Raw genomic sequence first — 14,944 nt, 5'->3', positions numbered from 1 at the left:
GTCCCATATTCCTAATTCGCCCTGCATCCAGGGAACCTCAAAGAGTCATCTTAGTGCCTCTGACGCAAAGTGGACCCAAAAACCCTAGCCTCAAAGGCATTGATGCTGAAATTTACTGCTCTACACCAGAGCCAGAAGGCTTTGAGAAAGACCTGTGCCTAATGTCTCCAAGAAGGTGGAGACCTGAAAACTGCCAAAACAGTTACAATTCAAATAGGGAGCTCCACTGTTGACCATGATCAGAAAGGAACTGTAAGGAAAGGTTCTCGAGCATTAGGGTAGCAGCAATTGCTCTGTGTACAAGACACACCTACTGATGGCTTAAAGAGCTAAAATCCTTAGAAAACAAAAAGAAAAGGAGTACTTGTGGCAGCTTAGAGACTAACAAATTTATTTGAGCTTAAGCTTTCGCGATGAAGTGAGCTGTAGCTCACAAAAGCTTATGCTCAAATAAATTTGTTAGTCTCTAAGGTGCCACAAGTACTCCTTTTCTTTTTGCGAATACAGACGAACATAGCTGCTACTCTGAAACCTGTCATTAGAAAACAAAGGAATTTCCACCTAACTCAAACTAGAAGTGCATGACCCAAGAGCAGAAATCCAATCAATGTGGTATCTTTAGGGAAATATGCTTTTGGACATGGAAAATAGATACAAAAAAAGAATATGGATAATGTTAAGACTTTCAAAGATGATGATTTGTGGAACAAACAGTACAGCAGACCCTGCTGAGCCTGCATTTCCAAGTTGGGTCTCAACTGTCATACAATACTTATCAGGCTTTATTCACTTATTCTCAATATATTGTCTTTTTGACCTGCACAGTTTTGCCCACAGTTGTGACAGCAGTAAAGTACCAACTATCATCATATCCTCTGGAAAATCACATGTGGCAAACTCTACCGCCTTAAATCTTCTGCAGCCAGCTAGCTGGCTTTCAGTATAAAATGTTTTGTAGCTGACAGCCTGTTTGTAGAACATGAGCTAATCAAAATAGGAATTTGGCTGAATTAACTAGGTTACCAGAACCTAACATAAAAGTGCATTGTAAACTCCCTAAATATACAATAAATGACAATCCAAAGGAAATGCACTGTCTTAAGGAACTGCTTTGAAATCTTTAGTGTCTATTTAATGGTGCCATTATTTGAAAGAGGAGCATCTGATAATTATATGAATCAACATCTGTGGCGGAATCAAGATCCTGTTCCAACAACCACTTATTCTTACATTCCTCAAGATTATTCTTATTAACATCACAGTTTTATAGGAGCCACAAACATATATACTTCATATCTGCAGAAGAATTAAGTAGGTGTTCATCAATAGAACTATCACTAGGAGATGCTTATAAGAGGAAACACTGATACAGAAAAGAGTTTCTCTGAATGCCTTTATTATAAAAGGGTAAATATATATATATATTATACATATGAAAGGGAGAATCTCTTAATTACACAGATATATAGAACCCATTGATCTGCAAGAGAATAGACAGACTGACTGACAACTGGGTACCTTAAAATAGCTACCTTGTACGGACAATTAGGCCAAATAATAGAGGAAAGATGTTTATAAAAATCCCTAACGCCAGTGAATGAAAAAACTAAGAAAAACAAAAGCCGCATGAGGTGCTAAGTCTATAGGAATTCCCTACTAATTCCAGAATGATTGAAATGGAACAAAAATTATGAGTTCTAGATTTTTATCTCCATAGAACTCATACAAGTCAATGGCTCATTTTCCTACCTCTCAACAACATAAAAGTTGTCTCCATCATCTCCTTGGTCAATGACGTGTTCCTGAGGTTTCACTTTCCTCTCAAACATGGCGTCGAGAACCTGAGACAGCTGCTCCTGGAAGGTTAGAAAACCCGCAATAAGATTAATCATTGGAAAAAGACTGGTTCATTCAACTTTTGTTCTGGACAGTGAGTAGTAAGGCACATGGATTTTCATATCCTGAATAGGAAGATTTGGGTTATTTTAATATTTTGACATTAAAGAGTTTTCAATTTTATTTTAATATTTAATATCTCAAGGGTTTGCTTGCACTGCATTTTCTGACAAAAATGTTGATTTGTGGTTTAAGCCTTAACAGCTTAATCCAGTGCTATGGGTTCAATGCCAAAGTGCACACTCTGGAGTAGATTTTCTGCAAGTGTAAACTGATATAGCTCCTTTGATAGAGACATGCGGATTTACATCCGCTGAAGATATGGTTCACTAAATCTATGTCTACATACAGCACCATATTTAACCATCACAGTCTCTATCACTGTGCCATTTAAGGGCCTTACATCAATGCTGAACTTCTTTCCTATATATGTTATCCTTAAAACCACTGACAATTGACTTTCACTGTAATTTCAGTCCATTATCAGATACACTAACATTTAAACCTCAACAAATTTCCAAAATGCAACTTATGAACACCCCTAATCCAGTGTTTATGCTGCTTAATGCATTTTAAAATTTACTACACTAGTTTTACAATATGACTCATTACAGCAGTATCTGTAAGCACCACTATATTAGAAGTGCTATCTGACTTTTCATCAGAAAGCTCTTATTTTCTCATCTTAAACCCTCCTGGTATTTAAACTGAGAAGGCAGTTGCTGCCTGAAAGCTGTTTGTTTTAACCACATATTTAAAGTATGTGTGTCTAAATAACAGAAGTCAGAAAAATGTAAGCATTGTGGCTATAAATTCTTTTTTTAACCCCTAAAGCTCAAAGGTGCCTTATTTTGGGGGGTGGGCAGCAGAGGCTTAAAAAATATCTTCAAGCTTGTTGATAATGTAAACAAGTACAATTAGTAGCACAGCTGATGCACACGTCCAACACATTACAGCATTTTAAGATTCTACAAACTCACTCACAAGATATTGTGAAACACAGCTGCATTAATGCAACTATCACATTTTTGCAGGATGCTCTCCCATGACAGAACTTATATTTTGTTCCCCCATGGCTTTAGATGTGGGGACAGAATGCAAGTTAGTTTTCCACAGGCAAGAGTGTTCAGATCTGCAGTATATTAAGGACTTTTGCTAGTAACCTGGATTGGTTTTACTCCAAAATTTACTCTGATTCTTGCAAGAAGTGATCCAAAGGACACTGGCTTCTTAGTCTTTGATTATGAGTGTTCTGGCAGCTAATTTATGCCTTTTTAGAAGATATATTTAAGATATTTAGAAGATATATTTAAACAGAACAATTGATGTACTGGGCCTACATTTACTTTGGTTCAACTCAACTGAAATCACTGGAGTTAAACAAGAGATTAATTTAGCCAATTATGTGTACTCCAGTCACGCAAAGTTATATTTACCCAAAGAATAATTTTGACAGGTTAGTAAAACAGATGTCTAAGTGGGTCCCTTGAGAGGTATCTTCAACACTATTCTGTTAAAGGAAAAACTTCTACAACCTATGAAAGACGCTATTGTGGTTGTTCTCCCTCAGGACACAAAAGACCTTATTTTATACGGGCCTATAGGAGCTGCATAGGAGCTGAATCACAACAGAGATTATAGTAAAAATACTAGCTAGCTGACTGCAGTCTACGCTCCCAGCTTTTATGTAAATCCAGATGAAAGTGGATTCATTAAGGATAGACAAATGTAAGACAATATTTGGAGAGTAATTGGAATCATCCATACTGCTAGATCAAAAAAGAAAAGATAATTTTTTTTTTTAATCACTAGATACAGAGAAAGCCTTTGATAGAACAGAGTGAAGCTTTCTGTTTCAAGTCCTATCCCGTATGGACTTTGGCCCCCAGTTCCTTAAATGGATAACTGTTCTTTGCACCAAACCAAAAGCAACTGTGCAAATTAATGGGTGAAATCTCCTCTATCAGAACTACAAAGAGGGACCAGGCAGAGATGTCCAGTGTCTTCTTTACTTTTTGCACTGCCCCTGGAGCTTTTTGCACAGAAGATAAGGAACAATGAATCCATCACAGGAATAAAACTTGCAAGAGTATATCAGAAAATATAATTACATACAAATTATGTAATATTTTGATCTAAATCAAATATTTACCTAAAATAAGTTGCTAAAGAAATCCAGGAATTTGGGAAGGTGTCTGGATTTAAAGAAAATTATGCAAAATCTGAAGTACTAGGTATAAATTTTCTAGACTCTGAAAAGTCAGTCCTCCAGAAACATTTGGGTACCAATGGGCAACAAATTATATAAGATACCTGGGAATTCAAATCTCAAACAACCTAAAAGAGCTCTATGATTTAAATGTAAAACTACTACTTCAGCAAATGAACAAAGATCTAAAAGGCTGAGGAAAGTACGCAATGTCTTGGTTGAGAAGAATACCCACAATCAAAATGAACACTCTGCCAAGCACTTCTTTATTGTTTCAAAATCCTTATGCAATTCTGTGTAGTTTTAGGAAAAAGAAGTGTAAAACCAATTGCACAATGGAACAGACAATGGCAGGGGATTAAACTACATGATCCTTGAGTTCCTTTCTAACCCTATGGTTCTATGATTCTACCCCAGATAAAACCCTAGCAGGAATACAAAGGATGTTAGAATTATGTGGAATAAGAAGAGACCAAGAGTGAGTGCAGCTACTTTGCACAGACCCATTAAACAGGATAGATTAGCTGTTCCAAACATTCTATGGTGCCAGCCAGCTCAAAGCAGTAGTGAAGTGAGGGTGCTCTTACCCAGACAAACACTGGCCCTTTATGGAACAAGAAAATTGTGGCACTGAAAATATCACGAGGCTACAACAGATTAATAAAAAAATCATACCCTCCACAAATTTACACACATCCTTTATCAAAGGCTACTCTGAGTCTGGGATAGAACCAGAGAAAAGATCAATTATTTTCTGTTGCCAGTGGCACCCACTGCTAATAAGCCAGATCTTAACCCAAATTGCGAACTACAGAGCTTCAAAAGATTGGGAGAGTGATGGAATACACATGGTTGGCCAGTTATTCAATAAAGAAACTTTTATAATTTATTTAAAGAGCAAAACTATCTTTAACTGGGTCCACTCTATCCTGGTACCAGTAGTTTCAAGTCAGGCATTAGGTTTATTGATTTTCCAGAAAATCCGTTTTATACAGAAAACAAACTTTAATAAAGTGATGGTGTCTACTCAATTAGGACACAAACAAAAAAAATAACTAATTTAGATCAATCTTTGCGGACAGCCTTCCTAACAAAAAAGTCTCTATGTATAACATGCTGGGACATGGATGCTGATAGACAAATTACCCCAAGAGGGTCTGATCTGGAAAAGACGACCAGTGATCTTAATTTTGTAGCACAATACAAAAAAATTTCTTCAAGATACTTTTTCAATGGCACCTCACACCAGTCAGGTTAAAAAAATAGAGAGACTCAATGGGGATAAATGTTGGAAAAGTTGCGGTGAAAGAGGAGATTTTATACTTATATGGTGGACATGTCCAGTCATTAGAGAGTACTGGCATGTTATCTGTAACCCAGTATCACAAACTGTTGGAAATTTATTACCAAATAATCCCTTGGTAATCCTCCTATGGCTTCCAAGAGGAAATGAAGACTTAATCCCTTATCTGCTAGTAGCTGGTTTGCTATTAGTAGCCTCTCACTAGAAGAAGTAAAAATAGTCCAATCACAGAAGAAAAATGGTTCAAAAAATATGGGAGGTTGTGGTTACAGAAAAATTAACACACCAGTTACATAGCCAGCAAAACAGACAGAGGACAGATAGCTACTATTTAGAAAAGCTGGACGTGCACAAGTCCATGGGGCCGGACGAGTTGCATCCAAGAGCGCTGAAGGAATTGGCGGCTGTGATTGCAGAGCCATTGGCCATTATCTTTGAAAACTCGTGGCGAACCGGGGAAGTCCCGGATGACTGGAAAAAGGCTAATGTAGTGCCAATCTTTAAAAAAGGGAAGAAGGAGGATCCTGGGAACTACAGGCCAGTCAGCCTCACCTCAGTCCCTGGAAAAATCATGGAGCAGGTCCTCAAAGAATCAATCCTGAAGCACTTGCATGAGAGGAAAGTGATCAGGAACAGCCAGCATGGATTCACCAAGGGAAGGTCATGCCTGACTAATCTAATCACCTTTTATGATGAGATTACTGGTTCTGTGGATGAAGGGAAAGCAGTGGATGTATTGTTTCTTGACTTTAGCAAAGCTTTTGACACTGTCTCCCACAGTATTCTTGTCAGCAAGTTAAGTATGGGCTGGATGAATGCACTATAAGGTGGGTAGAAAGCGGGCTAGATTGTCGGGCTCAACGGGTAGTGATCAATGGCTCCATGTCTAGTTGGCAGCCGGTATCAAGTGGAGTGCCCCAAGAGTCGGTCCTGGGGCCGGTTTTGTTCAATATCTTCATAAATGATCTGGAGGATGGTGTGGATTGCACTCTCAGCAAATTTGCGGATGATACTAAACTGGGAGGAGTGGTAGATACGCTGGAGGGCAGGGATAGGATACAGAAGGACCTAGACAAATTGGAGGATTGGGCCAAAAGAAATCTGATGAAGTTCAATAAGGATAAGTGCAGGGTCCTGCACTTAGGACGGAAGAACCCAATGCACAGCTACAGACTAGGGACCGAATGGCTAGGCAGCAGTTCTGCAGAGAAGGACCTAGGGGTGACAGTGGACGAGAAGCTGGATATGAGTCAGCAGTGTGCCCTTGTTGCCAAGAAGGCCAATGGCATTTTGGGATGTATAAGTAGGGGCATAGCGAGCAGATCGAGGGACGTGATCGTTCCCCTCTATTCGACATTGGTGAGGCCTCATCTGGAGTACTGTGTCCAGTTTTGGGCCCAACACTACAAGAAGGATGTGGAAAAATTGGAAAGAGTCCAGCAGAACGCAACAAAAATGATTAGGGGACTGGAACACATGAGTTATGAGGAGAGGCTGAGGGAGCTGGGATTGTTTAGCCTGCAGAAGAGAAGAATGAGGGGGGATTTGATAGCTGCTTTCAACTACCTGAAAGGGGGTTCCAAAGAGGATGGCTCTAGACTGTTCTCAATGGTAGCAGATGACAGAACGAGGAGTAATGGTCTCAAGTTGCAGTGCGGGAGGTTTAGATTGGATATTAGGAAAAACTTTTTCACTAAGAGGGTGGTGAAACACTGGAATGCATACCTAGGGAGGTGGTAGAATCTCCTTCCTTAGAGGTTTTTAAGGTCAGGCTTGACAAAGCCCTGGCTGGGATGATTTAACTGGGAACTGGTCCTGCTTCGAGCAGGGGGTTGGACTAGATGACCTTCTGGGGTCCCTTCCAACCCTGATATTCTATGATTCTATACTTAGATATTTGTTTACATTTTATTCAATACTCAGACAAAGTATATCCATCACCCCCAACCCCCCCAACCCAATACCTGTTCAGTAATATTAACATTTGATAGACATGCCTGATCTGTTAAACGCATACACTGAGATTTCACTCAGCTTAATAAAATCAGTAGAAATAATATATTATCGGTGTTGTAATGATACCATATTACAGAGTGAGTAACACCCTGTTAAACAGAATACTATCTTCTGTAAAACGTCTCTTTAAACAAAAGGTAACTGTTGTAATGATAGTTTTGTTTGATATTTACATGGCAAGAATTTGTACAGTTGTTAAAACTTCCTAAATAAATAGTGAAAAAAATAGTTTTACACTCCCTCAGTCATCACAACAAAGGGCAGAAGAGCAGATTTTTACCTGTTTTGCAAGAATGGCTTACTTATATTAGACCATTCATTATGTTGAGACCACATACAGAACTGGATACAAGCAGATGCAGCACACACTTTGTAGTCTGGTGTATATTCTGTAATTGTTCTTCCCATGCTGTTCATAGTTTTCAGTTACTCAAGTGGATTGGGGAAAAAACTTGAGAAAAAGATGGCAAATGCTATACACCATTCATCTTGCTATTGGAAAGAAGCTTGACTCCTTTTGTAAGATGCCCCCAGAGGTAATGACATACTGTACCGTCAGCCTACACATCATGATCATTTTCTTTAGCGCGCACATTGTTCTAGAGTTGGAGCCCTAACAACTGCCATAATTAAGGTTGCTCAGTTAAGTACATAAGAATGACTATACTGGGTCAGACCAATGATCCATGTAGCCCAGTATCCTGTCTTCCAACAGTGGCCAATGCCAGATGCTTCAGAAGGAATGAACCAATCAGGAAATCATTGAGTGATCCATCCTGTTGTCCACTCCCAGCTTCTGGCAAACAGAGGCTACCACCACTCAGAGCATGTGATTGCAACCCTGACTATCTTGGCTAATAACCATTGATGGACCTGTCCTCCAGGAACTTACCCAGTACTTTTTTGAACCGTTATAGTTTTACCCTTCACAACATCCCCTGGCAACGAGTTCCACAGGTTGACTGTGCATTATGTGAAGAAGTACTTCCATCTGTTTTAAACTTGCTGCCTATTAATTTAATTGAGTGACCCCTAGTTCTTATGTTATGTGAAGGAGTAAATAAGACTTCCTTATTCACTTTCTCCACACCAGTCAACATTTTATAGACCTCTGTCATAACCCTCTTAGTCATCTCTTTTCCAAGCTAAAAAGTCCCAGTCTTTTTAATCTTTCCTCACACAGAAGTTGTTCCATACCCCTCATAATTTCTGTTGCCCTTCTGTGTACCTTTTCCAATTCTAATATATCTTTTTTGAGATGGGATGACCAGAACTACATACAGTATTCAAGGTATGGGCGACCATGGTTTTATATAGAGGCATTATGATATTTTCTGTCTTATTATCTACCCCTTTCCTCATGGTTCCTAAGTCTGTTAGACTTTTTTTTGACTGCCAGTGCACATCTAGTGGATGTTTTAAGATACTATCCACAATGGCACCAAAATCTCTTTTTAGACCCCATCATTTTGTATGTATAGTTGGGATTATGTTTTCCAATGTGCATTACTTTGCATTTATCAACATTAAATTTCATCTGCCATTTTGCTGCCCAGTCAACCAGTTTTGTGATATCCCTTTGTAATTTTTCAGTTTGCTTTGGACTTAAGTAACCTGTATTTTCTGCAAGTTTTGCCACCTCACTGTTTATCCTTTTTCCAGATAATTTATGAATCTACTGAACAGCACTAGTCCCAGTACAGGCCCTTGGGGGATACCACTACTTACTTCTCTCCATTCTGAAAACTATTTATTACTACCCTTTGTTTTCTGTCTTTTAACCAGTTACTGATCCATGAGAGGACCTTCCCTCTTATCCCATAACAACTTACTTTGTTTAAGACCCTTTAGTGAGGGCCCTTGTCGAAGGCTTTTTGAAACTTTAAGTATACTATATCCACTAGATCACCTTTGTCCACATGTTTGCTGACCTCCTCAAAGAACTCTAATAGATTGGTGAAGCAGGATTCCCCTTTACAAAAAACATGTTGACTCTTCCCCAACAAATTCTGTTCATCTGTGTGTCTGATCAATCTATTTTTCTCAGATTCAACTTCCAAGTTCTGAACCATTTTTTAGCAAAAAGAAAATCAAGTACACTGGTATGAAGCAGCACTTATTGGCAGAAGAGCAGCAGCATTAGCAAAATGGGTTTGTCGTTAGTGAAAATAGACAGGGATGCAATTTTCTTGGGGGGAGTGTCTAAAAAATCATGGTAATCAGAATATTGAAATACTTAATTGAATTAGAACAGATTGATTGGTGTTTGATCTTTACGTACATGCTCAAAAACAGACTGCAAACAATTCATATTTCAGAAACCGGCACTGTGAAAGTGATGGGCAGGAGTGTTAGAGAGTCAATGACAAAAACAGTGTGAGCATCATCAGCTGGGTGTGTAACTGGAGAATTCTGTCAAAATACTGGTATATTAGTATGTAAGTATCAATGGAGTGAATTTTAGTGAGTGAAGGGAATTATCACTTGAATGATCTGACATAGTTGGCAAGGTCATCACAAGGTAACATAGTAGTAGTGAGCAAAGCCACAAGAAGCCATGATCTGCACTGGCACAGCTTACCACCGCTTCAAAGCGGAATGAGCTGCACCAGTGCAAGTCACAGCTTATAGTGGTTTTGCCTGTCTGCACCAGGGATTTGCACTCATGCAGCTACAAGAGAGCTGACCATTAACGCTGAATCCCCAGAGCACAAGAGGCCTCAGAACAAGGTATGAAGAAAGTTATACCAGTGCAACTTGTGTATATAGACAAGAGCTGAGGAAGATCAGACCACAGATCTACAATGCCCAACTATTCAGTTATAAAATTCTTGTTAAGACATCAATATCACATGTCAGTTGCTTCTACTTTGGATACTGCAACGGTGTTTCTGGGCAATCCAAAACTATGGAATGATACCTCAGATCCTTATTTTCTGCATCAGATGGTGGCTCACTTCATATTTCAGTGTACTGTTTCCTTCTCAAGTGTCAGAACCTAAAAGCTACAAGAATTAAGAAATTTCCCTACAGCTTCTTTTAACAGCTCTTTGTGGTTCTCAAGTTAGCAGAAGCAATAAGGCTGTCAGGCCTTTGACTGTTCAGCTACCTTGGTTTCACAGGTTTCAGAGTAACAGCCGTGTTAGTCTGTATTCGCAAAAAGAAAAGGAGTACTTGTGGCACCTTAGAGACTAACCAATTTATTTGAGCATGAGCTTTCGTGAGCTACAGCTCACTTCATCGGATGCATCCGATGAAGTGAGCTGTAGCTCACGAAAGCTCATGCTCAAATAAATTGGTTAGTCTCTAAGGTGCCACAAGTACTCCTTTTCTTCTTGGTTTCACAGTATATTATGAAAAGCCTTATGGCTCTGGTCTTGAAGAGACCAAATGGTTTCCAAGGCTTATCTAACCAACCTGCTATGTAAGACAGTTCTGCTCTTTTGTGAGGGGCAAGAAGAGATTCTGTTCAAGTTATAGCTAAGTCATTTTTTTACCCTCTGGTTTCCAACAGCCAAAAAGATGACTGGAATCCTGTCATGGTTCAGGGCAAAACAACAACAATGGTTACAAAGGAGAGCTCAGGATTCTGAGCTCAAGACTTGACTGGAGAGTATTTATGCCATCTAGCTAGTGTTTTATTTTTAAATGTATTCAACTGTAATTTAAATATTCTCATCTTCTGTTACTAGTTTTGGGGTTTAGATTTTTGAAATAGAAATTCTTCACAGTCATCTTTTATATCAACAATTTCTCCTTCACCCCATTCAATCAGGAGAAGATAACAATAATGGAGAATACTGAAGCTATTACCTGGCTCTAATTTCTACTTTAACCTTTTACAAGTTGGATATTTGCTTCTTAGTTGAATCCTCCTTTGTAAGGTGGCTATTACAGGATACAAATTCAGTATGTCCTTGTATTCCTGCAATACTCCTTTTGCAATATTCCACTACTGAGAACAATGTAAATGGCTAGTAATTATACATACGGTAAACGACTGTAGTTCAAACATTATAGCAGTACTACCTGATCTAGGTTTTTGAAGAGGAGTATATCTTTGCATGCTTCCTGCAGTCTACATCTCTGCTCATCTGTTTTTGGATGAACTACCTGCAAGGAAAAATAAAAAAAAACCTGTCATGGCAGTAAAGAAATCTGATCGCAATCTGAAGCATACTTAACCTCACAAAGTGAATCACAACATTAAGTAAGAGCCTTGATGTAGCTAGAACCTCAAAAGAATGAAAAGTGAAAAAAAAAAGATTTATATAGTGGCAATAATTGTTCAGGAACTCATACTTAAAAAAATTTGATATTCTGACAACGTATCTTTTTAAAGGACATCCAGACAAAAACAATTACACAAATATTTAGAAAATTAAACTGAGTGAGCAAAAGCTGTTTTAATATTGCTCTTCAATGAACTATTTTATTGTTTTAATATTTCCTCACCATAACAGCTCCACTAATATTTAATATAACTAGAGCATTTAAGATATTTATATATCTTAAAAGTAGTTATTTGGAAAAAAAAAAGAATTTATTTTTAAATTCTGGAATTCTTTTCTACTCTTTCCCGCTTCTGAATTGTTTAGTGATCTTCAGGCACCTGAAATACAAAGCCTGTCCAAGAGACTAAATCAGAGTATTGCATGGGAGGATGGAAAAGAACCCCCAAAACACACACACACGAACTTGGAAGAAAAGGAAACAAGAAAACAATTCCAAGTAAAAAAACAAAGTCAGACCTCTCTTCTTCTAAACTGTTCTGTTCTCTCTTTCCTCCTAATTCAGAATTTAGGCGAGCAAAGAGGCACCAGGCACCAACTCAACTGCTGTGACCATGTCTGATCCAGAGAGCTCTGTGCATCTTATGAGCAAGAACTGGAAAAGAGACCCATGACTTTTATGAGGATGGGAGAGGTGAAGCTAGTGCAGAACGAGCTTCTCCCTGACAAATGACCCTTCCCAGGCACTTTCAGACACTAGGCACGGGAAGTCTGCAACTAAAATCTTTCCCTTGCACCAGTGAAAATTAGTCATCCATCCTAAGATATGGGCTTATAAAAAGAGAACTGAGATCTCAGATGACAATAGCTTGTCCCAGTAGATCCGCACAGCCTACTAACAACAACAGTTATTTAATTTTTTCTAAACTTAATATTAATTAAATCAAAAATAAATTTATAGAAGTATACTGTAAACCATGTTTTTAGAGAAAAATAGCCAAGAAAGCAATGAACAAGAAGGAGGAGGAACAGAGGATATCCCAGCAATAGCAACGTATGGAGCCTAACAATAAGTGTTGGTTCCACAAGAGAGTATATTTGCAGCCCCAATGGCCACAACTTTCTAGAAGGCTCCGATTTTGGTGCAGATGCACATGAGAGTGGGGTCTATATGTACAATAATTGAATTTGGTATTTTAGTAAGCCTTAAATTCCACTGAAAGTATCTGTAGTACTAAAAATCTTGATGAGATCCAAAATACATGGTATAGTACCCAGATACCTTTGTGAGGACCACAGTAGAAATACCTAGACAATACTGAAATCTTATGATACATGTTTCTAGTGGCCACAACCACCAGTAAATCATCTAAAGAACTTGATACCAGAATTTCATCAGATGTCAAGACAAAAACCAAGAAAAACTGAAGTTTTAAGTTTTGTTTCCTTCAGATGATGTCTTCCCAGATAAAGAGAACTAATGTTCATTTCTTCAGAAAAATAATTCCTTATTATAATGAAAACAAAATCTAAGTAAATTCACTGGGGGTTAAAATTGGATAGTAAGCAGATAAGAGGATTAATTGCTTCAAATTAACCACACAGATAGCCAGGATTCTGAAAGAAAGTTGCACCATTAAGTACTTAGCCATTAAATAAAAAAGAATGAGAACACACTGAAAAACTTGATGTAAAAACAAATTTCTTAAGTCAAAATACTACTCAGGAATCAAAACCTCTTAAATGGTCGTTCTCAAACTTTTGTACTGGTGACCTCTTTCACACAGCAAGCCTCTGAGCACGACCGCCCCCCCACCCCATAAATTAAAAACACTTTTTTAAAATATATTTAATCCTATTATAAATGCTACATTCCAGAAGTACAAGTCCCTAAAGGAAATATCAATTCCTATCAACCAGGATTTTGTTATATACAGTTGCGCTCGAGAAATACAACTACAATATCTGAACTGTAACAATCCCTATAAATTGCCTGCATTTAAAAAGATACAACTGCTGATTATAGGCTCAAGCACATTTCAGCAAAGCATTTCTTACATAAGCAGCAGGCAAGCTCTCCCAGCACAGAACTGCTTTGATAAGGAAGGCAGTGGAAAACATAAGAGGTATTCTAGGCATCTAGACAGAGAGCTGTGCTAAAGCTTCACTAATTCTTCACACCAGCACCAGTGCTCCAGGAATTGTCTGAACAAGTGTTACCTAAGCAGATAATTAAGAAAGGAAAAGATTTAAGTTCATGTAGATGGTAGGCCTCTAGGTACAATTTTAAAATCTTTTTGTATAACAAGTTTGTAAGTTAAAGCCGATAATGACCAAAGGAATGCCTAGGGCAAAGAAACTTAACATTTCAGTAATTCTGCTTTTTCAGTAATCATTTCACTTTGCAGAATTAAATGTAGAATTAACAAGGGGATGATGCGCTTGCATATGTACATTAACCTATGCAAAAGACTGTGCCAGATGTAATTTGCCCACTCTTACCCTTGGTTCTGTATCTTCCTCTTCCTCATCTGGGTTGAAGGCTTCAGCACAAACTTAATAGGAAAAAGAAGAAGAAAAAATTACATAAAAGCTGTATTTCACAGGAGCATAAGACAAATAAAATTTCAATTCCTTCCCTCTAAATTTGCCATTCTATATTTCACTTTTGTTTTTAAAGTGATTTTTGTATGAATAGTGCCATTATGTCGAAGGATGAAATCCTATTTATCATCAGAATAGACACATTACGGTCATATCCAGACACCAAAGTGAGGGGCACGAAAAAGACTGAGGAAGCTTCCTCCACATTGGCCAAACTACCTCTTTCAAAACTCTACCTCTAACCAGCAAGCTTAACTTCAAAATATAAATACAGTGCTCGTACGCACATATAGATTTTAATTCTGCAACGTCTTATAACCACATTCATAATGATCATGAACACCGATCCATTCACAAAACTTTCCCTAAACATTAAGAGGAAAAACCATCTTGTAGCCATGACCCCTCACTCACATACAGTACATTTCAGAACTACAGACATCATCTATCAATTCACACAAACCCTTTATTAACAAACAAAACACAAAATATAACCAATAAATATGGTCTCCGTTAAGGCTATAAGATGCTGGTTAGGATCAGAGAATGAAGATGTGGGCTGTGAGTCATGGAAAGCAGGTAGGCAGGATTGAAAAGGGGAACGGATTCGTGGAGTATAGATGGGTTATTGAATGACTTATTTGCTTTTTATGGTCTGTCTTGGAGAGGAAGGGGGGAATATGG

At 38.2% G+C, this 14,944-nt stretch overlaps 1 protein-coding gene across 1 annotated transcript in view; it reads right to left on the bottom strand.

Annotated features, from left to right (window-relative positions):
* PRKAR2A (protein kinase cAMP-dependent type II regulatory subunit alpha) overlaps positions 1-14,944 on the bottom strand; it is a 157,400-nt gene that overhangs the window by 39,818 nt on the left and 102,638 nt on the right. The window contains exons 3-5 of the mRNA XM_084634923.1: positions 14,159-14,211; positions 11,454-11,537; positions 1,750-1,856 (exon numbers count right to left, since the gene is read on the bottom strand). Coding sequence (XP_084491049.1) covers positions 1,750-1,856; positions 11,454-11,537; positions 14,159-14,211 — 244 coding nt within the window. The remainder of the gene's footprint in view (positions 1-1,749; positions 1,857-11,453; positions 11,538-14,158; positions 14,212-14,944) is intronic.

This window comes from Lepidochelys olivacea (genome assembly GCF_965140295.1).
Source record: "Lepidochelys olivacea isolate rLepOli2 genome assembly, chromosome: 7".
NCBI classification, from domain to species: Eukaryota; Metazoa; Chordata; order Testudines; family Cheloniidae; genus Lepidochelys; species Lepidochelys olivacea.
This window is presented reverse-complemented; position numbering and strand designations above follow the sequence as displayed.